The sequence below is a fragment of the Eumetopias jubatus genome, unplaced genomic scaffold, assembly GCF_037043125.1.
Source record: "Eumetopias jubatus isolate StellerSeaLion01/CBP00866 unplaced genomic scaffold, mEumJub1_p1.0 scaffold_10, whole genome shotgun sequence".
In the NCBI taxonomy this organism is placed as follows: Eukaryota; Metazoa; Chordata; class Mammalia; order Carnivora; family Otariidae; genus Eumetopias; species Eumetopias jubatus.
Genome location: NW_028274816.1, coordinates 68,019,039 through 68,043,451, shown reverse-complemented (window position 1 = coordinate 68,043,451; position 24,413 = coordinate 68,019,039). Strand labels below are relative to the sequence as shown.

At 49.7% G+C, this 24,413-nt stretch overlaps 1 protein-coding gene and 1 long non-coding RNA gene across 5 annotated transcripts; one reads left to right on the top strand and one right to left on the bottom strand.

Moving 5' to 3' along the window:
* Positions 1-1,256: 1,256 nt before the first annotated feature.
* On the bottom strand, positions 1,257-5,446 carry LOC114198188 (uncharacterized). Its single transcript, XR_003607053.2, has 3 exons — positions 5,314-5,446; positions 3,497-3,635; positions 1,257-1,911 (listed from the first exon to the last, which is right to left on the bottom strand). It is a non-coding gene; the product is annotated as an uncharacterized LOC114198188 (long non-coding RNA).
* Positions 4,370-23,643, top strand: FLCN (folliculin). 4 transcript variants are annotated; one of them, XM_028089515.2, is made up of 12 exons: positions 4,370-4,445; positions 8,999-9,271; positions 10,559-10,705; positions 12,078-12,299; positions 13,533-13,693; positions 15,212-15,303; positions 16,910-17,100; positions 19,053-19,166; positions 19,987-20,110; positions 21,108-21,239; positions 21,344-21,449; positions 22,337-23,643. In XM_028089515.2, the coding sequence occupies exons 2-12, from the start codon at positions 9,023-9,025 to the stop codon at positions 22,536-22,538; spliced, it is 1,740 nt and encodes a 579-aa protein (XP_027945316.1). In that variant the 5' UTR covers positions 4,370-4,445; positions 8,999-9,022; the 3' UTR covers positions 22,539-23,643. The 4 variants fall into 4 exon arrangements, with proteins under 4 accessions (XP_027945316.1, XP_027945317.1, XP_027945319.1 ...); XM_028089516.2 differs by having other exon boundaries at positions 4,433-4,495; XM_028089518.2 differs by lacking the exon at positions 4,370-4,445 and adding an exon at positions 4,521-4,588.
* The last annotated feature ends 770 nt before the right edge of the window (positions 23,644-24,413 follow it).

The window sequence follows — 24,413 nt, the reverse complement described above, 5'->3', positions numbered from 1 at the left end:
TTTTAAGATTTTATTTATCTGACAGAGACACAGCGAGAGAGGGAACACAAGCAGGGGGAGTGGGAGAGGGAGAAGCAGACCTCCCGCCAAGCAGGGAGCCCGATGCGGGGCTCGATCCCAGGACCCTGGGATCATGACCTGAGCCGAAGGCAGACGCTTAACGACTGAGCCACCCAGGCGCCCCTGTATTTGTTTCTATTTCTACTGGTACCAAGTAAACCACCCAAAGAGACTAGGTTTAACTTTTTATATAGACTTTCTTAAATGCGTATGCTTGATCCGAATGATCTCCAATTTGGGATATATTAGTATAAGGTATTATTTAAAGAAATACCTGGTTGCATGTTTTTGAAATGTAGGAGATGTTTTCTGAGCCCAAGAATGGTACCAATGGGCAATAAAGCAGTGAGATTTGTGGGATTTTTCTGCCTTGTATGGATGGCACCTCCTTTGTTTAGTAAATTAAAATCCTAAACAATGCTAGGTGATAGAACAGTACTCTAAAAGGTGCCTTAATAAGAGAGTGATGCCTGGTAATCTAATCAGGGACAAATACTTTTCTAACAAACAATTTGGCAGAGGGGAAACCTAAGTCTTGCGTTTTTAGGTGCTGAACTGTTGGTGTTCATTGTGGACCTACCTTGTTCAAGTTCCCTCAAGTTATGCCAACGGTCAGTTGTATTCTAATTCTCTCCCGCCCCCCCCCCCCCCGCTTGCTTTTCAAAGATGCTGTTTGGGCTTTCTAAGTGCTAAGTTTCTGGGGTGCAACTTGAAATGGTAACCAATTTGTAGAAGAAAACATTATTTGTACATAAGTCTGAGCAGTTGCAAAAGGCCCAGAGAAAATAAATGTCTGGGTAAATCAGATTATTGTGAAAAGGAAAAATCAGTGGTACCCTTAATAGGCAGTTGAATTAATGTTGGTAAACAAAGAAAAAAATCCTATCTGCATCCTTTCCTAAAATCAAAAGTTGAGACCAAGAGAACTTCTGCTAATTGTAAAAGGCATTTGACAAGCCTGAATCCATAATGACGTGATAAAGTTTATTATTAGATGTGAAGAAAGCACTTGGTATTTAATATTTAACAAGCAACTAGTATTAAATTAAAACACCAAAGCCTTTCAGTTGAATTCTAACTGGGAGGAGAGGGCTAATTTTTAAAAGCTTTCTGAACGTGCTATGATTTAAAAACAAAACAAAACAAAACAAAAACTAAATTAACACTAGAAGCTTTTTTATTTGTCTTTTTTTTTTTTTTAAAGTAGGCTCCACACCCAACATAGGGCTTGAATTCATGACCCCAAGATCAAGAGTCACATGCTCTACTAACTGAGCCAGCCAGGCACCCCACCAGGGGCTTTTCTTTAAGAGAAAATATTAAACTACTAATAGTCCTTGCAACTAGCTGGACACCTTATATGCAGAGTTAATTGTCTAATAACCTGAAACTTCAAACCGACTTAGAGGTTGTGCATAAGATCTACCTCCTGAACCCACTATTTGCTATCTTTCAGCAGCCGGAAAGACCCCCAAACTTAAACACATCAGAAAACACATGTTATTTTGGATGATGGAAGAAAGGAAAGCTTAGATTATTATTTTTATAACCAGGAATCTACTGTAGTCCCCTTAAAATAATGAGATGTGATTAAATATATTAGATCCAATTGCTCACAAATGAAAATACCTCTCCCTCCTGAAACTGAAAACTGATGTAGGGACATGGTGGTTTGACTCAGAGATAAAGCCCATCTGTATTCCAGCTATGTAAGACCGCACGTTGGTAAAGATACACCTCAAAACCTCTCTGAGGAATTTTCTAAGGAGACTTGACTTGACTTGGCTCCATGGTCTTGGCAACTGGTGTCCCTGAAGCATTCCGTCCGTCTGAATGATGAGCTGTCAATACCTAGTCAATCAAATCTCTTGGTTAGCAGTAGGAAGTCAGAAAAGCATCAGGCAATCTTTAATTCTGATTGGGCCCATTTCACTGGTGGAAAAAACATGTTCTGGACTATAAATGCCAGGCAGTGTGGTACATACAATGCTTTTGGTAACTTTTCATAAAATTCTTATTACAGGATACAAGCTTTGAGTTTAGCATGGTATTTCATTTGGTTGAAATTGCATTATTATATTTATATGTTAATAACTGGCATTTTTGCCGGTTTTGCTTCCTCACTGATGATGTGGGCCACATTTTCTGACTTCTAAGATGTCTGTCATTCAATGTCCTTGAAGGTTTATACTGTGTGAGAAACCAGTGTAATTAACCTTTGGCTCAATTCACTGAGGCAAGGAATTGGCATGTAGTTGTTACTTTTAAACAGATTATTTATAGGTTTGAGAAACACCTCCAGAAGAGGAGGAGGTGGCTGAAGCCAGTGGTGCTGGAGAGGGTATTTTATGTCATAGATGGAGTCCGGCTGTAGTTAAATGCACATGGAGTTGTATTGAAAATCGCAGTGGTTGAATAAACCGTCTTCCACTTGGGACCTTCATTAGCCTATCATCATGGAAATAAGGTTGTGCCCTCCACTAAGAAACTGAGGACATTAATTCCTCACATCAGTTACAAGACAGGAACAAATATTTTTTTTCTTGGCGTAACACCTGTCTAACCAATGTTAGTTTCAAGAACAGCTACCAGTAAGAGAAAAATGGGGGAAAAAGCTTACAAAAGAAAAAAAAGAAAAGAAAAGAAACAAAATGGGAAAAGAAAAAGGGAAACAAAACGAAACAAAAAACATCTTCCTGGCTTCTTGATTGAAACCGTAGAATATGCAAGCAGATTTTAAAAAATACATATTCATCTCCTTTCACTGTGAGTGAAAATAGTCATGGTTATTGAAATTTTTGGAAAGTTTTGTAAATTACTTAGTGTGGAAGTCAATTAAGCAGATTTGTATTTGGCATTGCTGCTGTGGTCATTTTCAGGGTGAATCCTGTTCATTTGACAAATGTTGAAATGATGTTTTCTCTTAGAAATTGTAAAGGCACAGCCACACAAGGAGGCTTGCACCTTTCCATTAAAGCTTTCAAAGAATTTTGCAAACTGAGTAAAATTCAAGTATCTGAATTGTTGGCGGCGAAAATAAAAAACAGAATTCCAAATCAGTACATCGTCGCGGGTTTTCTGTTGTTGTTTGCTTCAAAAATTATCTTGTGACTTACGAGACAATATATTATGTTTGTGCTGTCCAATATCATGAGGAATTGGATTGGTAAGACTAAGTAAACATACAAAGGCAAGGCCTAACCTCATAACTCCCACACTCCTTAAGCTTTTATCACGCCACTAAAGACAGAAAACAAATTGCAATTTCATTCTTTCCTCTCTTCAGTGTAATGCAGAATTTCAAAGAAAGAAGTGATCGCGGTGATTTTAAAGAAATAATACAACCAGCTACTTCTCCTTCCTAATGGTTGAGGCTTTTCCCCCAACACTCGACGACAACCACCCTCCGGACACCCCCTGCGGGAGCCATACGAACCAGGACTCCGAGGTGAAGCGCCCACTGCGGAGGTCAGCGGTCTTTGGTCCGACCCGACACAAGGTGGCAGCACCGTCTCGCAGCTCCAACGAGTTTCCCGTGGTCCAGGGTGTGATGCGAGTCCCTCTGGTTCTTCCCTCTAAAGGCCCACATCACATCACGCACTGAGGGCTTCACAATTAATCTTTAGGCAGACAGACGGACTAACAGGCGCCCAAGTGTTAAATATATATATTATTTAACAATTGACTAATATTTTTTAAAAACCGTGGACGTATTATCGTTCGGGTAGGCCAGTGCATCACGCACATGCGCACTCCGCCGCACCCCACCTCCAGTTGCCGACCTAGCCTCCCAACCGCGACGCGCGGTTGCCCCACATCACGTGACGGCCCCCTCCCGGCCCCCTGCCCGCACGTCCCACAGAAGACGGGTTCCATCGGCAGTTTAATCAAAGCCAACGGTGACACCATAAGCCACTGCCCCGCTCTTTATAATGTCGAGACGTTCTATTTCTTTCTCTCTTCGGTGTGGACCGGGAGTACTAGGTTGGCTATATTTTCCCTCAAATCTCTTTCTTAAACGTTTTTGTGTTTTTTTTTTAATTTTAAGTATTCCCCCCCATTCCTCTTTGAAATGGTTTCTTTCACTAGCCCTGCCGGTGAGGCTGGAACCATTCCGTACTTCTCGGTGGGGGGAGGCGCGGAAGTCGGGCGGCGGAAGAGGCAGGTGTCGGGCAGCCGCTTCAGGTTCCCCGCCAGAGTTCGGAGTTGCCGAGCTCGCGCGGTCTTCTCGGGTGTGCGGGCTGGGCGAGGCCCCGCTCGCTTCACGGTGCACAGGTGCGCTCGGCCAGCCCACGCCCCCCCCCCGCGCGGTGGGCGAATGGTACGTCCCGGCCGAGTCACGCGCCTTGGGCTCGGCGCCGCAGCAGCAGCAGCCGCGGCCCCGGGTGAGTGAGGCTTCCGGGACCCCAGCTGAGGTTCCCCCGCCGGACGGGAGGTGCGGGGGCTCGCGAGGCCAGGCGGGCGTCCCGGCGGGGCTTGGGCTGGAAGAGGGGGCCCAGGGCGGGTCCTGCGAGGGAGACGCTGTCAGGTGCGCCGCGGCCCGAGCGCCGGAGCCGGGCTCGGAGCTCTCCCGGCCGGTGGGAATTCGTCTCCGCCGCGCCCCCGGGGGTCGGTGCCCGTGCGGGAGCGCGTCCCGGAGCGGCCCCCTGGCTTGTCCAGGTCGTTGGAACCCGGGCTGTCGGGCTGCTTCCTGGAGGTTGAGGGGAGCCTGGCTTCCGGGAGGAGGGCTTAGGAAGGGACGGGTGGTGGCGGCGGGCGGGAGCCGCTGGGGGCCCGAGGGCCTTGGAGAAGCCTGACAGCCTTCGGGGTATAGCTGTGCGGCACCAGTGCGCTTCGAGTTGGTGCGCGGTGTTGGTGATCGGGGAGGTTAGGGGCCAGCGTGGAAGGGGTGGCGAGAACCTGAGATGTGGCGGGGGGTGGGGGGGGGGGTCGCTGATCCGCGGACGGTAAAGGAATGAGGACCGTGACATGGGTTCAGACCCCGTCATGGTCGTTGATTCTTTTCTCCTTTACTGTTGCCAGGACACTGCACTCTTGGCCTTCCCTGCCACGCAGGTTTTGCCTTACCCCTGGTTTAGGGAAGAGGGTGTGTGTCATGATTGTTTTTCTCCCAGGCTGGCACTCTGAGGCGGGCACTCTGACGAAGTGATAGGCCCAGATCGGTGTTCCCCAGGGTGGGTAGAAGACCACATTTCCCTCCTGTTTTCTGGGTATTGTTGGACGCAACCTTATCACCTGGCAAAAAATACTTACCCAAAGACTGGCGCATTGTGGATTGAGGTGTTCCGGGTGATCAGCAGCCGCCGATGGAGGCAGGGAAAAAGGAAGGAGTTGGCTGAAAGGAGGTGCTGCTTCTCCAGCCCTCGGACACCTGGCACCACCCACGGTGTCCAGCCAGGGTCTGGAGGCATTGGATTATCAACGTGGTTACGAAGAGATTGAGAAATAGTGGCACGTGACCGTGTTTGCCCTTCTAGTGTCATCAGGGAGCTTTGTAAACAGAAATCCAGGTGAAGTTGGTAGAAATAATAGAGGCACCACGGTGTGAATGGGTTGAGTTGGAAGTCATCCCCTGTGGAACGTTTCACCTTGGACTTGCTGGGATCCAGCTGCTGACCTAATGAGACTCCCCCCCCCCACCCCCAAAGAAGACTAGGTAAAGAAGCTGCAGGGAATTCTGATGCTGGCTACTGGTTAAGAGCCATTATGATACTCTTATTTATTTGCAAAGTGTTCTTTGAGCCTCACACAGGAAGTGAGAGTGAAACAGACCCAGGGCCCGGCCAGCACCTCAGGAAAGGGCCCTACGCCTTCGGGGTATTTGGATCTTGCTTTGACTATAAAGTTGAAGTGATAGGGAGCAGATTTGTGCTGCTTCCTTGGATTCCGAAAAGCTCGTTGGAAGGAAGGAAAGAACTGTTAGGCATACTCAAGCCAGTTTATTTTCTTCGGTAAACATCTGGTACAGATTGGAAGTCAGAGTGAATAGAGAACTGACCTCCCGCTCCTCAGAATTCTGACTGCACAAGTTGTGGTTAACCTGAGAGGTGCTGCTTGGCCTCTTGTTTCTCAGCCTAAGGGTAGTTCTGAGTAAGATATTTGACATCACCTGGCAGGTAAAGGCTGGAGACAGGCTTTTTTCTGTGTGACTTTGGAGTTAAGTGGTACCTCCCCGTCTTCAGCTAGTTGCCTGGGGCTGTGGTACTCCTGATCGGGACTGCTTTTCTTTAAACTAAACAAAACAAAAAAACTATTAATAGTTAAGTCTCCTATGTTGGCCACGGATGCCGGGAAGTAGCTTAGCAACATCACCTCTGGTCTATCCTTCCCATTCGAGGAGGAGAGAAACTTGAAGGCCTAAGGTCTGAAGGGTTAAATTGGCATGGTGTGGGTGCTGCCAAGACAGTCCTATTGTAACCAGAGTAGGAAGGATGAGGACCTTATATTTGTAAGTGTTTCGTATTTTTAAAAGACGTAAACGTATTTATATTTAAAGAAATCCTTTATGAAATAACGCTGTAGGGGTGCGAAAGTTCAGCTCAAAGTTTGGCTGCAGCACCAGCTTGGCATCAGCTACTGCTCAAAAGGCAAGGGGCCTGCTAAGCCATCCAGATGCTGCTTGATGGTTTTATGTGTGTCACCAAGTGCGTTGCTCTTAGAATCCGCTTTTTTTTTTCCCTTCACCTAGAAAACGTCAGGCCTTAGACCTGCAGTATGGCCGCCGTTGCCCTGCCCGACTCATTTGGAAGTGGCCTTGTGTGCTCTTGTGTAGGCGGGAGGGTGCACGTGTGATTTTGCCAAGTGTAAAGGTTCGTGTGGATGCTCTACAGTATATGGGGTGAACCTTAGCCAAGTGCTGCTTTCACGCGGATGTTTCGCTGGAAGGAGCCTTATTTCTCTTTTATGCCTCTCAAAGGAAGACGTGGCCTCTTTCTCCAGGGTTAAAGCCTCTGCCTTTGGGTCTCAGTGCTTCTTCCTCTGGGATTCTCACTCCATTGTCAGTCACCTCATTCCTCTTCCACAACAGATGCTTAGACCATCATTTTCCTTGATCTCACCGGAGTGAGCCTGGTGGAACCTCTATTTAAATTTGGTTTATTTGATTAAATCTTTAAAAATAAAATGAATTTGGCTCACTTGGGTCTCATGACACTAGGCTGTCAGACTCCGGTGTTCCCCATGCGTGTGCTCTTGAACCTTTCCTGCCCATAGATATCCTCGATGAGCTCTCTGCTTTCTGTGGTACCAGCTGTCCTCTCTCCATGGGCACCTGCTAAATCCACTCATCTGTCCAGAACTTTAATGTGGCGCCTGCAGTGTGTGTCAGGAACTGTTGTGGCTAAGGCCCCCACCCCCACCTTAGGGAATATTCATACGGGGGAAACACAAACAGTGCAGTTTCCAGGAGAACTAAAATAAAGCAGAGGACGGGAGAGAGTGATGCGATGGAAGTGAGCAGCTGCTCTGGGGGGCTGGTTTGGGAGACCTGTCAACAGGGACATGCAAGGAAGAAGTGAATGATGAGGATGGTGAGTCAAGCAGAGGTCTTTGGAGTGTCCCGGACCTTCATCCTCCGCCCAGCCCCCTCTGCTTCTGCGGTCCAGAATCTCCATGGAACTCAGAGTTTTCCAGCTAAATGTCCTGCTGTCTCTTCAACTCTTTCTCCGCTGCCCACCTCCCTCTAGGAATGTCTTGGGCCCCAGCTCTCCCTACCTGCTGGGCACCCGCAAGTCCCCATCTCATCCCCATGCCTGACTCACATCAGCCTAGCTGACTTTGTCTTGAGTTGTCTGTTTTATGTTGGCCTCTGCCGTTCCCACTGTCACTTGAGCGCCAACCCCTTCCTCAGGTACAAGGACAGGAGCAGTGGTAGTCGTGTCAGCTGAGAGGTTGTCTGCAAGATGCCGGGTGGGTGGCAGAGTTAGCGAGCAGGCTGGAGAAGGGAAGCTGCTGGGAGGACGCAGTGACAGACAGACCACGCAGGGTTTTGAGGATGCCGTCGCCCGGGACTCGCTCCCTGGCCCCCACGCGTGTTCACGCTGGGTTTGGCTTCCTGGGCAGGTGCCTCTGACTGGTCAAGCCTTGGTCACACCCATGTGGGGCGATGAGGACAGAGAATATCGTACCTTCTTTGGCTCCATAATGGGGGAGAGGGTCCCCAAAAGAGAAGGGTTGAATCCTGGCCACTGTCCACTACTCAGATTTACCATATTTTTCATCAGAACCTATCAGAGACTCTCCAGTCTGAAGAAAGTCAGCCTTCACTGTGGCCTGGAAGGGTCCCTAAAATCCACCTCCTTCTGGTCTTCTGCCCTCGTCCCCCAACTCTGTAGACCCCTTGTCATGCCCCCTCCTTGGCCCCATGGCTCCCTTCCTCCCTTCAGCCCCCACTCAGAGAGTCCCTGTGCCCAAAATCACATCCCTCCTCCTCCAGTGAGTCTCTGCCCCACACCTGCCATACTTTTCTTCCCAAAGCTGTCACCATAGGAGAGCAGTTTGTCCGTCCCCCCCTAGAAGGTAAGCTCCGTGAGGGCAGCAGCATGTCACCCACCACAGCAGCTGTTGATAGAATAAATGAGTGTCCCCCAGACCCCTGTGGCCTTGATCTGTGTCGTATTTGCCACACTGTCCCTCGCACTCGTGTTCTTCTCTGGGCTGACCACCTCCTAGCCCTGTCACAGCTCTGACTGAAGTGTTTTCCCTGTGATCCTTGAATTACACTCTCCCTCCTCCATTGCAACTCCTTGTAGGCAGGGACCATGTTCTGTCTGCCGAGTTTTCCCCGCACCTGATGCCGGGCCCGCTGGCTGGCTGGCTGCCTGGGTGACCTGCCTTGCTGGCTGGGAAGCCTGCTGATGCGCTCCAGAGCAGCAGGCGGGCTCTGTTGTGCCGGCAGAGGCTGGCTGGCTGATGGTGTTTCCTCTCCTCCCCTACGCAGGCCTCCTGCTGTCTCCAGGACACCATGAATGCCATTGTCGCTCTCTGTCACTTCTGTGAGCTCCACGGCCCCCGCACTCTCTTTTGCACAGAAGTTCTGCATGCCCCGCTTCCTCAAGGGGCTGGGAATGGGGACAGCCCCGGCCAGGGCGAACAGGCCGAGGAGGAGGAGGGTGGCATTCAGATGAGCAGTCGGATCCGCGCTCACAGTCCAGCGGAAGGGGCCAGCGCAGAGTCCAGCAGCCCGGGGCCCAAAAAGTCGGACATGTGCGAGGTAAGTGTCTCTCAGGGTGTTGGACACGTTTCTTTTTGGACTGAGTGGGCGGGAGACCCTGTTGGACTACGCAGTGGACGTGACCGCCCAGGAAGGTGTGCAGACCATTCTTTATAGGCCCCTGTGGAATGTGATCGCTTCTTTCTGTGTCCCTTTAGTTCTTTCCCTTGATCCCAGCTTTAGCTTTTTCCACCCACCCTGTGCCAACATTGATAGTTGACGCAGTTGACAGTAGACGTTTGCTTTTCAGCCCTTCCCTCTGCATGCTCGCATGTGCACCCTGGCCCGTCCTTGGCTCCACTTCCCTCAGTCCAGTGTTGTGCAAGGTTTCCTCTTCCCGGGGGCCTGGCTCTTACTTTTGGTGTCGTTGTGTGAGCTCTAGGGAATGAAGTTTAAGTTCCCTCAACCGGCTGCTGCTTTGTGTGACAGACCCAGGTCGGGACCTGAAATCAGCAGTGGTGTGAGCCCTGCCATTGCAGGGTGAGCAGGAACCCAGCCGCAGTAGTTTGGGTGTGCCGAGAAGCAGACGGCAGGCGCAAGACTCATCTTTTTCTGCTGGAAGCCCCTGTGGGGAGAGCCTTGCTGCTGGGAACAAGTCTGACAGCTGTGCAGGAAAGGAGGGAAGGGAAGGGTGCTGGACAGAGAGAGTCATTGAGCTGGCGTTGCCACGGGGACGGGCTGGCCGCAGTACCGTCCTGTGCGGCCTCCAGGCGGGATAGCCCCTGGGATGCGAGGCCTCGGTGCTCGTGTGGTGGTGGCTCCTGAGGGGCAGCAGCCAGGCACCAGCCCGGTCCACTCCCGAGCACAGGCTCTGAGCTTGTGTTCTCAGGGTGCCGCACCAGAAGGGAAGTCGGGCAGCCTCCTGAGGCCCCTGCGAAGTGGTTGTGTCAGGACCAAGGACAGAGGCTAGTCACACTCACGTGTGAGCCACTTTGCAGCCCCGGGCCTCACTCAGCCTTGCCTCCCGCAAAGTGAGGCTTCTCATTATAATTATCTCACAAGGTTGCGCTGTGGGCTAAGTGAGACAGCGCATGCAGAGCTCTTTGTAATACCTGCTACATAAGTGCTCAGCAGATTAGACCTCGTATTCGTAGTCTTTGACGATCTTTGTGATCTCCGTGTCCTGGTTTTCCTATTCGGGAAACATGGAGATCTTCAGAGAAGTGTAACTCTAGAAGCCTGTTATTTTTATAGGAAAATAGATTGGGTTTTCTCGTTCAGGTGTGCATAAGAAAGTTTGTTGCCTGCTTCCTGACTAATTGGCTTTCTTCTCCTTCTCCGTGGCAGGGCTGCCGGTCCCTCGCTGCCGGACATCCCGGGTATATCAGCCATGATAAAGAGACCTCGATTAAATATGTCAGTCACCAGCACCCCAACCACCCCCAGCTCTTCAGCATTGTCCGCCAGGCCTGTGTGCGGAGCCTGAGCTGTGAGGTGAGCACCGTGACCCTGGAGGGGACTCTGTGGGAGTATCACACACACTCCCAGATGCCCCGAACAAGTTCACTACTGGTTACAGAAAGGAAGACAGAGGTCAGTCCTTCATGAAGAGGACAGGGGGATCAGTGAGCAGGGAGCACGGAGCAGCCCCAGTTCTCTCGAACTCCAGAATAAGTTAGTTTGGACTCCAGTATTCTGAATGGTTGCTAGCTTATCATTTCAGGCACCAGACTTTCGTTATGTGTCCATTCTTGGTGAACATATTTCTAAGATACTAATTATTTCTAGGTTATGTGGTTCACCATACCAAACATCACTTTTTTTATTGTCTCAATCATTGTTGTAAGCCTAAATGGTTGCCATGTGCTCTCACTTCCCAAAAGGTGAAACAGTTTGTTCCTAAACTACCTGGCTCCTGTTGTTGAATTCAGGTCTTAGCTGTTAGGTTTTTTGGTTTTCTGGTCTTTGAGATTTATTTATTTATTTTAGACAGAGAGAGAGAAAGTGTGCGCGTGTGCACACATGAGTGGGAGGGGAGAGGGAGAGAGAATCTCAAGCAGACTCCATGCTGAGCGCCAAGCCTGATGTAGGGCTCAACCTCACAACCCTGAGATCATGACCTGAGCTGAAACCAAGAGTTGCCTGCCCAACCAACTGTGCCATGCAGGTGTCCTTAGTTCTTATGTCTTTATCTGTCACGAAGAATTCATAAATCAGTTATAAAACTTCCCTTCTCTGTACCCACTTGATGAGACACACTGAGCCCCCCTCTCAGTTTTAACTTATGGTTGCAGTGTGCCTACCTTCAGCTGGTTCCCTCTGTTTGATTTCCTACTACTAATTTTGATTTCCTGCTGCTAATCTTTTTTTTTCTTTTTAAGATTTTTTAAAATTTATTTCCTGCCGCTGATCTGCTAGAAGCAGATGATTGTGCCTGATAGAATTGTGTGTAAAGTAAGAGTGAATGTGTCATGAGGGAGACCTAACATCTGTCCTGTGAACGAAGTGTGCAAATTTTATTGTATGGACCCTACAGTGACTGCTCTGCCCTTCTCCAGTGTATTCCAAATGAGTGATGTTGGCAAATTTGAGTCTGGAATAGATACAGTATTTGAACAGGAGTTATTTATGGCTCGGGGTAGAAAAAAAGTCATGAACCTACTTGACTGGCCCTTGCAATCCATGGTAATAAATGTTTACCTTTAGAAAGTTTGATCCCAGTAGCAGATGAAAGCAGTTTTCCTCTCTTGTGGCCATCTTTCCGTCTCTTCCCATAATTAGTGGTAGTTAATTAGTACAGAAAGGTAAAGTGGAGAAGGAGGATTTGACTGTGTCACCGCAGTAGGCACAGTGTTGATTTTCGCAGGTCTGCCCTGGCCGGGAAGGCCCTATCTTCTTTGGGGACGAGCAGCATGGTTTCGTGTTCAGCCACACTTTCTTCATCAAAGACAGCCTGGCCAGGGGCTTCCAGCGCTGGTACAGCATCATCGCCATCATGATGGACCGGATTTACCTCATCAACTCCTGGCCCTTCCTGCTTGGGAAGATCCGAGGGATCATTGACGAACTGCAGGGCAAGGCACTCAAGGTGACCCCACATACAGGGAGAGTGGGTGGCAGTCGGGGAGGAGCTTGGCGCTGACGGGGGTCAGAGCGCAGGTGGCTTTACTGTCTCTAGGTCTTGGCGGCCATTGCTCTGTCCGAATCGTGGTCTTCGACTTCAGAGTCGGCTGTGGCCATCAGTCCAGCTTGCTTCACGGGCCTCTCTCGAGTCCACTGTTGTCCCAGTGGTCATTCGGCTCGGCCTCTTTACCGCGCTCACATGCCCTGGTGTCTGAGCTCCCTCTGGCCTTCACTTGGAAGCCTGGCCGTGCATCGGGTCGTAGATCAGCACCGGCGTAGACCCCTAGCTATGGCGTCGCGCCTCAGGATAGGCCTGGTTGTGCTGTGGTGACAGACAGCCCTCAAACCTCAGCGGCTTAAAGCCACACAATTTGGGGGGTTTTTGTTTTGTTTGGGTTTTTTGTTTGTTTTTTATGTTTTGTTTTGGGTTTTGGGGGAGTTTTTTCGTTTTGTTTTTTGTTTGGAGAGAGAGCGGGGTGGGAGCAGAGGGACGGGGGAGAGAGAATCCCAAGCAGCCTCCATGCTCAGCGTGGAGCCTGACACAGGGCTTGATGCCATGACCCTGAGCTCGTGACCTGAGCCAAAAACCAAGAGCCTGATGCCCAACGACCGAGCCACCTGGCGTCCCACAGTGTTTTGTTGTCGGTCGTGTTCTGGGTCCGTTGCAGGGATGGGAGGATCTACTCATCGTAGTTGGCCTGGCAGCTGGAGCAACATCCGTGTCGGAACGTTGCCGATTTCCCTGCGAGAGGCCGTAGACGGTGCTGGAGGGCCTCGTTCCTCTCTCACCTCCATGCCAGAACAGGGCACATGTCCCAGCCGCACCAGGTCTCTCACTGAAAGCCTCCATGTGCTGGGACGGGGGGCAGGAGCCTGGAAGGGTGTGAAGAACAGCAGTGATGAGCACGCACGCACGTATACCACCTGAGTGCCCATCGGGTGCCTAATGAGTTGGTTGTGGGAGAGGGTACAGGAGAAATTCTTAAACCGATTCCTCTTTCTCAGGTAGCTTCTACTCAAGCTGTGAGGGCAGAAACCATTCTGTTTGGGATGAGGAGACCGGTGGCACTTTTCTGTGGCCAGATTGGGACAGCGTCTTCTGGAGTGGACCCAGGAAGTTGGCTGTGAATGAGCTGCCTCTGGGCTGCTCGGCTGCTTCTGTTTTGCTCAAAGGCCGCCCGTTCCCTTTGCATTTCAGGTATTTGAGACAGAGCAGTTTGGCTGCCCGCAGCGCGCCCAGAGGATGAACACGGCCTTCACACCCTTCCTGCATCAACGCAACGGCAATGCAGCTCGTTCGTTGACATCCTTGACAAGCGATGACAACTTGTGGGCATGCCTTCACACCTCCTTTGCTTGGTAACCACGTTTGCAGTCTTTCAGCGACTGTTAGAGTGAGAGCAGTCACGGTGTGTTGGTTGGGTGCCGCGTGAATCTGGGGAAACTGTCTTTGGCTGACTTTCCCGGGTGCCTCTGTGCCGTGTACTTGTTGGCAGGCGGGGACCTGCGTCCCCCTTTTACTCTAGGCATCTTCCCCCGGGCATATGGAAAACAGACTGAGGGGGCCCTCACTTCCCCATATGTTTAAGATGATGCTCCCACGCCAAGAGCAGTGATCTCCGTTTTTTGTCTCTGACCACAGAGCTTTATGTCACACAGCTCTGTGGGTCAGGAATTTGGGAGTGGCTGGCCTGGACAGTTCTGGCTGGGCTGCTCAGGGGTTCATCAGTCAGGGCTGCAGCAGTCCGAGGTTTGCAGTCCTCTGGCAGCTGGGTGCGGGCTGCCGGGGGCCCTTCCAGCACAGGCCGTCTATTAGGAATGTGCTGGGGCGCTCAGACCTGCCTGGTCAGTAGGAAAGGATTGCCTCCATCTTCTGAATATCACCACAGTCTGTCTTCTGGCCTCAGATTGTTTCTGTTCCTTTCATTGCAAGACGTACCTCTCCCAAAGACAGCCCCCAAATCCTCATCCCTGAGGAGCCGTGGCTACAAGTCTGGGGCCTCGTTTCCTAAATCACGTCCGGGTGCAGAGGAAGTGCGCACCTGGAACAAAGATCTTCGAGGGTAGCTCCCGAGGACCTGCGAACAACAGAGAAAGTCTCTGTTTCACGTGGCCTACAGAAAATCATCTAGGAGAGATTTTCAGACAGACCCACTGTAGAATGAACAGTACAACTGCATCATCCGGCTGTCGCAGTTGCCAACATTTTACTGCTTTTTCTGTCCCCTCCCTTTTTTCTAAAATATTTTTTTATTTTTATTTATTTATTTATTTATTTGACAGAGACAGAGACGGCGAGAGAGGGAACACAAGCGGGGGAGTGGGGGAGGGAGAAGCAGGCTTCCCGCGGAGCAGGGAGCCCGATGTGGGGCTCGATCCCAGGACCCTGGGATCATGACCTGAGCTGAAGGCAGACACTTAACCAACTGAGCCACCCAGGCGCCCCCTGAAATGTTTTTTTTAAAGCAGATCTTAGTTGTATCATTTCACACATAAAACCATATCCAACAAAATTGACAAATTCCTTAGCATCATCCAGCCCAATCCGTGTTCAGTTTTCCGGTTTTCTTGTTCAGGATTGATTTTTGAAATGGGATCAGATCACTGCACAGCATGCACCTTGTTCTGTTCTTAGTCTAGAGCAGTTTGTCCGATGCCTCTGCCACAGATTTTTCCATGCCTTTTGTTGGGGGACCTGGGTCATTTGTCCTCTAGAATACTCCTTTTGGATTTGGCTGATTGTGACTTTGTGGTGTGTGCAACATGATCTTCTATGCCCATGTTTTCTGTGAACTAGTAGATCAAAAGGCTTGATAGGCTTCAGGTTCCATTTTCATTGTGGCAAGAAGACATCATAGGTGGTGCTTTGCTCTCCAGGCTCCTGAAGGCGTGTGGCAGCCGGCTGACTGAGAAGCTCCTGGAGGGCGCGCCCACTGAGGACACCTTGGTCCAGATGGAGAAGCTTGCAGGTGAGCTGGGAGTGCTTGTGCTGGACACCTCTGCCTGCAGCGGCTGTTGGGGCCCATCTCACAGCCCCCCCCCCGGCCCTCCATCCCGTTGAAGGGGACCCTAGGGTCAATAACCCAGGAGGAGCATCTGTAAGAGCTCGCCCTTTAGCCTTAGTGTTTTTACTGTGGTTTCCTGTCTCCTTTTTCTTGACAGTCACATGAAGGAATCTGCCACCCTGGGCAGCCTGGGAAAGTCTGCCATTGAGGGCTGTTAGGCTGTGGGGAAGATGGACTGATGGAAGGTTTTCTTGTCCCTGTTGTATGATCCCCAGGTGCTTGCCCTCTCTAGACACTTGAACAATAAAATGTCAGGCTTCAGGTGGACCCAGGGTTTTCCATCAAGGGTGGTTCCCAAGCCTTACCAATATCTGGGTAGTCCTCCCCAGGTTTTTGATCAGAGCTCCACATCTGGGGCTCAGGATCCTGTGTTTTAAGTAACTTCCCAGAGCATTCTGCTGCGGCGTGTACCAGCCCAGGAACCTCTGGTCTCAGTCCTGGCTGAGCTGCTCCTTCGGAGATGATTTGAATCTTGGTGACCTAGGTCAGCAGCCTCAACTTTGGGGTTGGGTAAACCAGACTTGAGATGTATGTTGTGTGCGGTGTGTTACGAATAACACTTGATGTGCTTCAGGGTGCAGATAATTGGCCTTAATAAATTGAAGCTGTTTCAAGATTATTCCTGTAGTCAGGTGACTTTGCACGCACTTGGATTCCAGCATGCTTTCCTGAGTGGGAGAGAGGGAGTAGAGTTTCAGCAAGGGCAGAGTATGCTCCGAAAGACAAAACCTTTGCGGTCTACCTTCACGCCCTTGCGGATCAGTGGACCCTAGAACCATTTATTATTGTGATTTCAAATTTCTAGGCTAGTGAAGATGGCAAGGGTAGTCTGCTGGTGAGAGTATTTAGAGAGAGCCAAGTACATCAAAGCTTTTAGGAAAGAGACATGCAGGCATGCAGGGCTCTCTGTCATGTGTTAGACTGTATTTTAGTCCAGAGCGCACACTTTGGATTTGGACAGACCTGGCTTCAGATCCCGGCTCTGCTCCTCTCGCACGTTCTGTGACGAGACAAGACCTCTTCCCTGTGGATCTCACTTGGATTATGGAGTGGAGATGTCCTTATTTGTGATGGTCGTCACAGAGATTAATGGAAATAACAAATATTTCTTTTTCTGTAAAATGGGGAGCGTAGTACTGACCTCAGGACGGTTGAAAGGAGGCAGTGAAATCATGTGTGGAAACCTTTAGAATAGTGCCTGAGTGGGAAGTGGGAAGTGAACGAGCTACCCTCATTCTCGTCGTTGCTTTGAATTATCCCACGACCACGAACAGCTCATAGTCTCGTGGGTGCCTGCTTCATAGTGTAGTGTGAGGCTTTGAGCTAAGTAAATAAGTACACAGACTGAGCCCTCCCTGCTTCCCGCCGGGAAGGCTCCGAGGACAAGTGGTATAGATACTGGCCCAAACCAGAAATCAGGAATGCCTTGGGCTAAAGTGGACACCCCAATGCTGTCGCATCCAGGGAATGAAGGCATGTTTCATAAATGTCTTTGTTGTCCCTCTTGCAGACTTGGAAGAAGAATCCGAAAGCTGGGACAACTCCGAGGCTGAAGAGGAGGAGAAAGCCCCTGTCTTGCCAGAGGGTGCAGAGGGGCGGGAGCTGACCAAGTGCCCAACAGATTCTTCCTTGCTCTCAGACTGTGGCAACTGGCAGCCCCGAAAGTTGTCTGTCTTTAAGTCCCTTCGGCACATGAGGCAGGTAGGTGGCAGAGGGTAGACCCCCATTCAGAAACCATGGAGAAGAGCCCAGTCCCCTCCTTCTCATCCAGCACACTTTGTCCTTTAGGCCCATGATGTTCAGACCCAGTGGGGATTGATTGGTTAGGAGTAACCAAAAAACCTCGATGGCTGGCCAAAGACAGCTGGGGCTGTGTGGGGTATCTCGGCCACAGGCGCAGTGCTCCCCTTTTAGCGATGACATAGGTGTCTTTTTTTTTTTTTAAGATTTTATTTATTTGCGAGAGAGAGAATGAGAGACAGAGAGCGTGAGAGGGAGGAGGGTCAGAGGGAGAAGCAGACTCCCTGCCGAGCAGGGAGCCCGATGTGGGACTCGATCCCGGGACTCCAGGATCATGACCTGAGCCAAAGGCAGTTGCTTAACCAACTGAGCCACCCAGGCGCCCCATAGGTGTCTTTTATACGGAAAGCCCTGCATGGTTGGTTTCTCGTGGTCCTCTGATCTTGTCATGCTGGAACCTTTTAAAGGAAATGCGTTCGTGGCACTGTTGGTTTGTGTGCGGCCTTAGACGCTTTGCAAAGTGCAAATTCTGGCCCTTCTTGCAGAAAATTGGAAGGAATCTGGATGTCCAACCATAGGAATTGCACCCAAACAATGGAATGTCTTTAAATACAGAGAGGAGAGCATCCAACATATTGTACAGGGTGGTATGTGTGTTTATATACATGCGTGCTGGAGACAAGTCTCACACAACAGTGTTGACCATGGTTCTGTTTGGTTGGACAGGAAGAAGAGACGACAGGATTACAAGGGCAGTCCCTTTTTATGTTTTTTCTGTGATTACGTTTACAATGAACATGAGTTTTAACAAAAGATAGTTATTTCTGTTTCGAAAAATGGAGTAAAGACTGATTTAACGGCAGATGCTCCGTGGGGCTTCTGAATGAGGAACATTCACCCACCAAAATCGTGTATGTGGCTAAAATCATCCTTGTCGGTTGCTTACGTGGATTAAAGTTAGAAGGAATCTTCAATCCCAGGGGAGGTGGGGGTATTTTGAAGCTGTAGGAGTTTTGCAAAACGTAATATTTCTGGCCTCCCCCTTTTTTTAAAAAAGCCATTTTATAAGTCGTAGGATGACAGACCGAACTCCCCAAAAACTCCAGTGTCAGAGAAGTTATAAAGAGTCCGGGGGACAGAGGGACTGTTCTGACATAAAACGGGGTAGACAGCAGAATAAATGAAATAGTCTTTGATCCTTAAGGGACTCCTGGATTGAAAGAAAACAGCTATCAAGGACATTGTTAGAGATTTGGGGCTGCGCATACTGGGTTGATGGCACATCTGTGTGGTGTTTCTGGGGGTGGTGTGTACTGGGGTTCTGTAGGAGAGCCCTTGTCCTTCCTGGGTCCTGAAGTGTCATGCTGCCTGTCCCTTACTTTGAAGTGATTCGGCAAAATGGTATATAGAGAGAGAGAAAGTGAATGTTGCAAATAGCTAACACATTTTCTCCTTCAAATTTGTTTTTTTTTTTTTTTTAAGATTTTATTTATTTATTTGACAGAGAGAGAGAGAGAGACGGCTATAGAGGGAACACAAGCAGGGGCAGTGGGAGAGGGAGAAGCAGGTTCCTGGCCGAGCGGGGAGCCCGATGTGGGGCTCAATCCCAGGACGCTGGGATTGTGACCCAAGCCGAAGGCCGTTGCTTAACGACTGAGCCACCAGGCGCCCCTTCTGCTTCAAGTTTTTAAAAATAAAATTGGGGCAAAGATCTTACAGTGTGCCAGGGTTTTGGGATCGGGCTTCCAGGTGCTCATCCAGAGGCCTCCACCTGCCTCCTCCTGACCACGGGCAAGTCAGCCTGCCCTTCCCTCTCTTCGACCCATCTTCCTTCACTCTACAGAGAACACACAAATAATTTTGGTTGCACAAAAGAAAATTCAGGGCAGAAAGCACTGAATTGTATTTTTCAGGTCCTGGGTGCCCCGTCCTTTCGCATGTTGGCCTGGCACGTTCTCATGGGGAACCAAGTGATCTGGAAAAGTAGAGACGCAGACCTTGTCCAGTCAGCTTTTGAAGTTCTTCGGGTAAGAGTAGCTCTTCTTGTAAGTGTTTTATAGTGGGTCAGTGTTTGCCTAGGTGTTTTGTTTTGTTTTGTTTTTTAAATCCTGACCGTGGGTGTTAATGTTAGGATTCAGGGATGGCTCGGTCCAAAGGTTCATGCCTGAATCTGAGATCGGTGCTTTTTCTCCACTGTTGAAAATGGCAGTCATCGATGGTTGTTATTTCCAGTGGAAGGAGTCTGTGCTATCTTGATAGAGTGATAACTAACTACCCTACCCCCAACCCCCGGATCCCTCTAAGAAGCCATTGGCATGGTTCATAGCTGCCTTAGAAGCAGGTTTGAGTCATCACATGTCCCTGTGCACAGAACATTCCTGATGAGTCAGGTGAGATGCGGGTCTACCTTGCTGTCTGCACCTCAGAGGTGTAGTGGGTGCCAAGGCCCAGGTCTGGCTGATGATATTTAAGTCCTCAGAAACCTTGTTCATGCCTAATATCTGCCTAGGCCTGTGAGGGCACAAAATGAATGTGACAGAATCTCTCCAAAAGCTTATAATCTCTTTGTGGAGTGAGGGAAGAGAGACAAACATCTGAGAAGTCAAAGAATAATAGGAAGATTAATACCACAAAACAAGAGGTAGCACAAATCCTGTATGACTGATTGCTGGATTAGGAGTTGGGGCCATGCAGGAGACACCCCAGTGGGGCCAAGTGACCAGGAACGCCTTCTGGGAGGAGAGAGGCTTTAGACCTGACTGCGGAGGGCACGTGGCGGGTGGGTGATGGCGACGGGCAGGGCATGTTCCAGCGAGCATCAGATCCGAGTCACTGTGTCCTCTCTAGACGATGCTGCCAGTGGGCTGTGTCCGCATCATCCCTTACAGCAACCAGTATGAGGAGGCCTACCGCTGCAACTTCCTGGGGCTCAGCCCACACGTGCAGATCCCCTCCCACGTGCTGGCCTCAGGTACATCCCTCTCCTCTCTGAGCCAAGGTCCTGAACCTCAGGGCTCAGAAGTGGAACTGCATCTTAGCTGTGGATCCGAGGATACTGCCTGTGGGGATACTGCCTGCTCAAAAGCAGGAGGACCAGCTTTCCCAGTGGCTTTAAAATGGGTGAGGGTTGGACAGGACAGCCTCAGAGTGAGGGTGGCTTGCTGGGCGTGGTTCTTGGTGGAGGGCAGGTTACAGTCATGGGAGTGGAAACAACACAGACGGATGTCAGAGGTTTGTCATGCTGTTATGCCAACAAGATTCAGGAGGCAACTCTTTTCTTGTCTATGCCTTAAATCCAGCCTTGACATTCACTAGTACAGTGGGGCCTGGCTCTGCCCTCAGCACAGACAGGCTCACTCCTCTGGGCTGAGAGCCAGGAATCTAATCAGCATCCTTGTCTTTGGTTTGAGGAGCTCAGGAGTCCGCTTGGGTAGAAATCCCAGCCTCCACGGGCAAGCCAGTGGCCTCTCTGAGCACCCTGAGAGATGGCCAGAAGCCCGATCAGCGGGGCATTTGGTGCTCAGCAGTCCTGAGCTGCCATTCCGTTCAGCATCGCAGGCTGGGTCCCGAGTCCCTGAGAGGCAGCACCTTGTTTTTGGAACACAGGCTCCTGTTTTCAAAGATGAGCTTGAAATTCTTAACCACTCCTGGCAGTATGACCTCGAGCCAAACCACTTAGCTTCTTTGAATCTCTTTCCCTGTCATAAAATGGGACTAACATTGGGACCATCGTCACAGGGCTGTTTGGCATTAAGTGAATTCAGGTACATAATTAGTAGTTACTGGAATATAACACATTAACTTTGCTAACAGATACACCGCAGAAGGTTTTCAGTGGCCAAGCATTAGTCAGGGAGGCGGCTTTCCGCTCTTAGATCCGAGATGACTTAGGAGCGGTGGCGGCGGGAAGCAGGCTCCCTGGGGGCAGAGGATCGCCTCCCACCGCAGTGCATTTTGTGCTGCTGCAGAATTTGCTGTCGTCGTGGAGGCCCATTCAGCTCCTCGCTCCAGCCTCCACCCAGCCAGGTGCGAGGATGACCAGTCCCTCAGCAAGTACGAGTTTGTTGTGACCAGCGGAAGTCCTGTAGCTGCGGACCGAGGTGGGTGCTGCTGAGCCGGCCTCCCTTTCACCACGGTGAGTGGGGCGAAGAGCGCTGAGGCTGCCTCTCGCTCGCCCATGCTGACAACCCACCCTTGTTCCCAGTTGGCCCCACCATCCTGAATAAGATGGAAGCAGCTCTGACCAACCAGAATCTGTCTGTGGGTGTGGTGGACCAGTGCCTCGTCTGCCTTAAGGAAGAGTGGATGAAGTAAGCACACCTCGCGTTGGCCCCTGGAGTCTGCTTTCTCACGGGGGTGCTGGGCAGCCAGTAGCGGTTACGTTCTGCTGGCAAGAACCAGGAGCTATTTTCAGATAAAGTTGTGGCCTCCCTGAGAAGTGGGGTAGAATAGAGATTAAGAGCATGGGTTCAAATAGCATCTTTGCCATTTAGTCTCTTAGCTGGGTGACCTTAAGCAAGGTTGGCACTCCTAGTCCTCACGATGCTCCTCTGTGAGATGGCGGTGACACCTGCCTCCAAGAGAAGCAGTTACTTTTGCTGCTTAAATAACTTTAAAAATCTGAAAGCCAGGGGCATCTGGGGGGCTCAGCCGGTTAAACATCTTCCTTCAGCTCAGGTCATAATCTCAGGGTCCTGGGATTGAGTCCCGAGTCAGGCTCCCTGCTCAGCGGGGACCTGCTTCTCCCTCTGCCTTATCCCCTCCTCCCCACTCGTGCTCCCTCTCTCTTTCTGTCTCTCTCAAGTAAATAAAATCTTTAAAAAAAAAAAAAAAATCCAAAAGCCAGGTAACACGTTTCTTTTCCGTTAAAGCTAACTAGTTAGTTCCTTAGTAAGTTTCCCTTAGTAATTTTTTTGTCAAATTCAGTTAGACATTGTCCTGATTTCCAATAACACAATGAAGCTAAGGAGCCACAAATTCCTTTAATGAATTTAAAAGAAAATGGGCTTTTCCCCCCATTTTGAGGCAGCGGCCTCACTACGCAGGGTTAGAACTGCTGGGCCGGGGAGAGGTCCTGGAGTGTGCAGCTGAGAGCTGCCACTCTGTGTGCTGGTCATGAAGCCGTTAGGCCTCGGGCCCTGAACCGTGGTGTGATTTTGCTGTGGTGTCTGAGCATTGTGTTTTTGGTTTCCTTCAGCAAAGTGAAGGTCCTTTTCAAATTCACCAAGGTGGACAGTCGGCCCAAAGAGGACACGCAAAAGCTCCTGAGTATCCTCGGAGCATCTGAAGAGGACAATGTCAAGCTGCTCAAGTTCTGGATGACGGGCCTGAGCAAAACCTACAAGTCCCACCTCATGTCCACGGTCCGCAGCCCCACAGCCTCAGAGCCTCGTAATTGACGCCACTTGTGGGAACGTGAGCCCGGGCTCGCCTTCACAGAAGTGATGACCATCCCCGCCGCTGATCTCAAGGATGGCTCTCTGACGGCACTCTCACACCACTTTTGTTTCTGACCTGCCGGCATGGAGTTCTTTTCCTCGCAAGCAGTGGAGACCCTCGGGGCTGAACCTTGCCCTCCGTGTGGGATTTGGACCTGGTACAGTTTTCGGCACCATTCCACAAGCTGTTTGAATTGCTCTAGCCCTAAAGAGGGCCGTGGGAGACGTGGGACAGTAGGTCCCCTGTGTTTGAGCGCCCTGTGAGAGAAGACTGAGGAGGACATGCACCTTATGTCTCTCAAGGATTTAGACTCAAAATTTATAGGAAAAACATGTCAGGTCAGTCCCAACTTGGGTATTTTGGCCACAATAACAAACCTCTCAAGGTTCATGTTTGAACCTTTCTATTCTGATACTCAAGACTTTTCCAGGTTTTATATATGTTTATATATGTTGTATGTTTTGCTACGGTTGTGAATTTTCAGGACATGTGCTGATCCTTAGTCATCGTTAGTAATCTGGTTTTGAGCTCTGGGAATGGCTTTTGGGGTGGAATAGATGTTTCCTCAGTTTTGAGCCCTTTGGGATTCATGTTCTGGAACCATGTGACTACAAAGTCTTCTGGCCATGCTCTCCTGTGATTGCTTTGACATTTCCCTGTAGCTTGAGGACAGGCCCCTGACCTTTTTTTTACACAAAGATGATACTTTGCTGAAATGTCAGATGGAGCCATTTGACTTGCCTAACTCACTGGATGTGGAGTTGAGAAACCCACCATGGTTTTATTCCATGTCACTTTGCCCTTTATTGCTTCTTTAAACATTTAGATTTGGCTACAGGTAACAATTTTCAGAGTATGGTGATTTAAGACAGTTTCATCATCCCAGCATGCACTTTTAATAAGGATTCATGGCTTGGAGGGATTTTTCCAGCAGATTTGCTGATTTGTTTATACTTTTTTTTGGTGTGTTTGCTTAATTTATATTTAACATGGAAACTAAGTTTATATGACTAGGTATCTATCATGCAGGAACATTGAAACACAATAAAGATGTATTTTTATAAACTGTTGACTACAGGGTTTTGTTGGTTTGATAACCTAGAATTTCCATGGGATCAGTCACAGAAAATATTATGGCTAAAATAACACCTATGATGGAAGTGTTTTGAAACTCTGGGGTCTGTTAAAGGCTTGCAAATTCTAGAAGACTTGGACTGTATATTGTGGTTACTTTTGATCAGTTTCAGCTCGGAGCACAGTAGCACTACCCATCCCCTGCCCCCAGCCACACAGCAGGTGTGCAGGTGTTCCTGGGTGGGGCTGCATATACCATATGGGAGCTATGGTGGGTGAAAAGGAGCCTAGACTACAGCTATGGGGGAATCTGTGCTCTGATCACTGGTTGTTGCTTCCGATCGCAGTGGTGCAAAGAGCCTGGCAGTCACTGTTGCAAGCCCTTACCCCTCTGGCTGCCAGGAGACTTAATGGTCCAGTGCCCTTACCCCTCCTTCAGCTCTGTGTGTGTGTGTGTGTGTGTGTGTGTGTGTGTGTGTGTGTGTGTGTGTGTGTTTCCTCTTTCAGGAAATACAGGACAAAAAACAAGGGCATTCAAAAACAAGTGCATATACAGGGGATATAAGAAACTGTGCATGCCCAAGAAAAGGCTCAGAAAAGACCTGAGAAAAAAGTAGGATTATACCTCAGTCTGATCCTTGACAAAGAGAAAGCCTACAACCATAAAAATAAAAAAGACAAAAACCGGAACCTTGGGGAAGGGGGAGTATCTGATTTTCAGTTATCACATTATTAGATTTAAATGTCCAGTGTTAACAGAA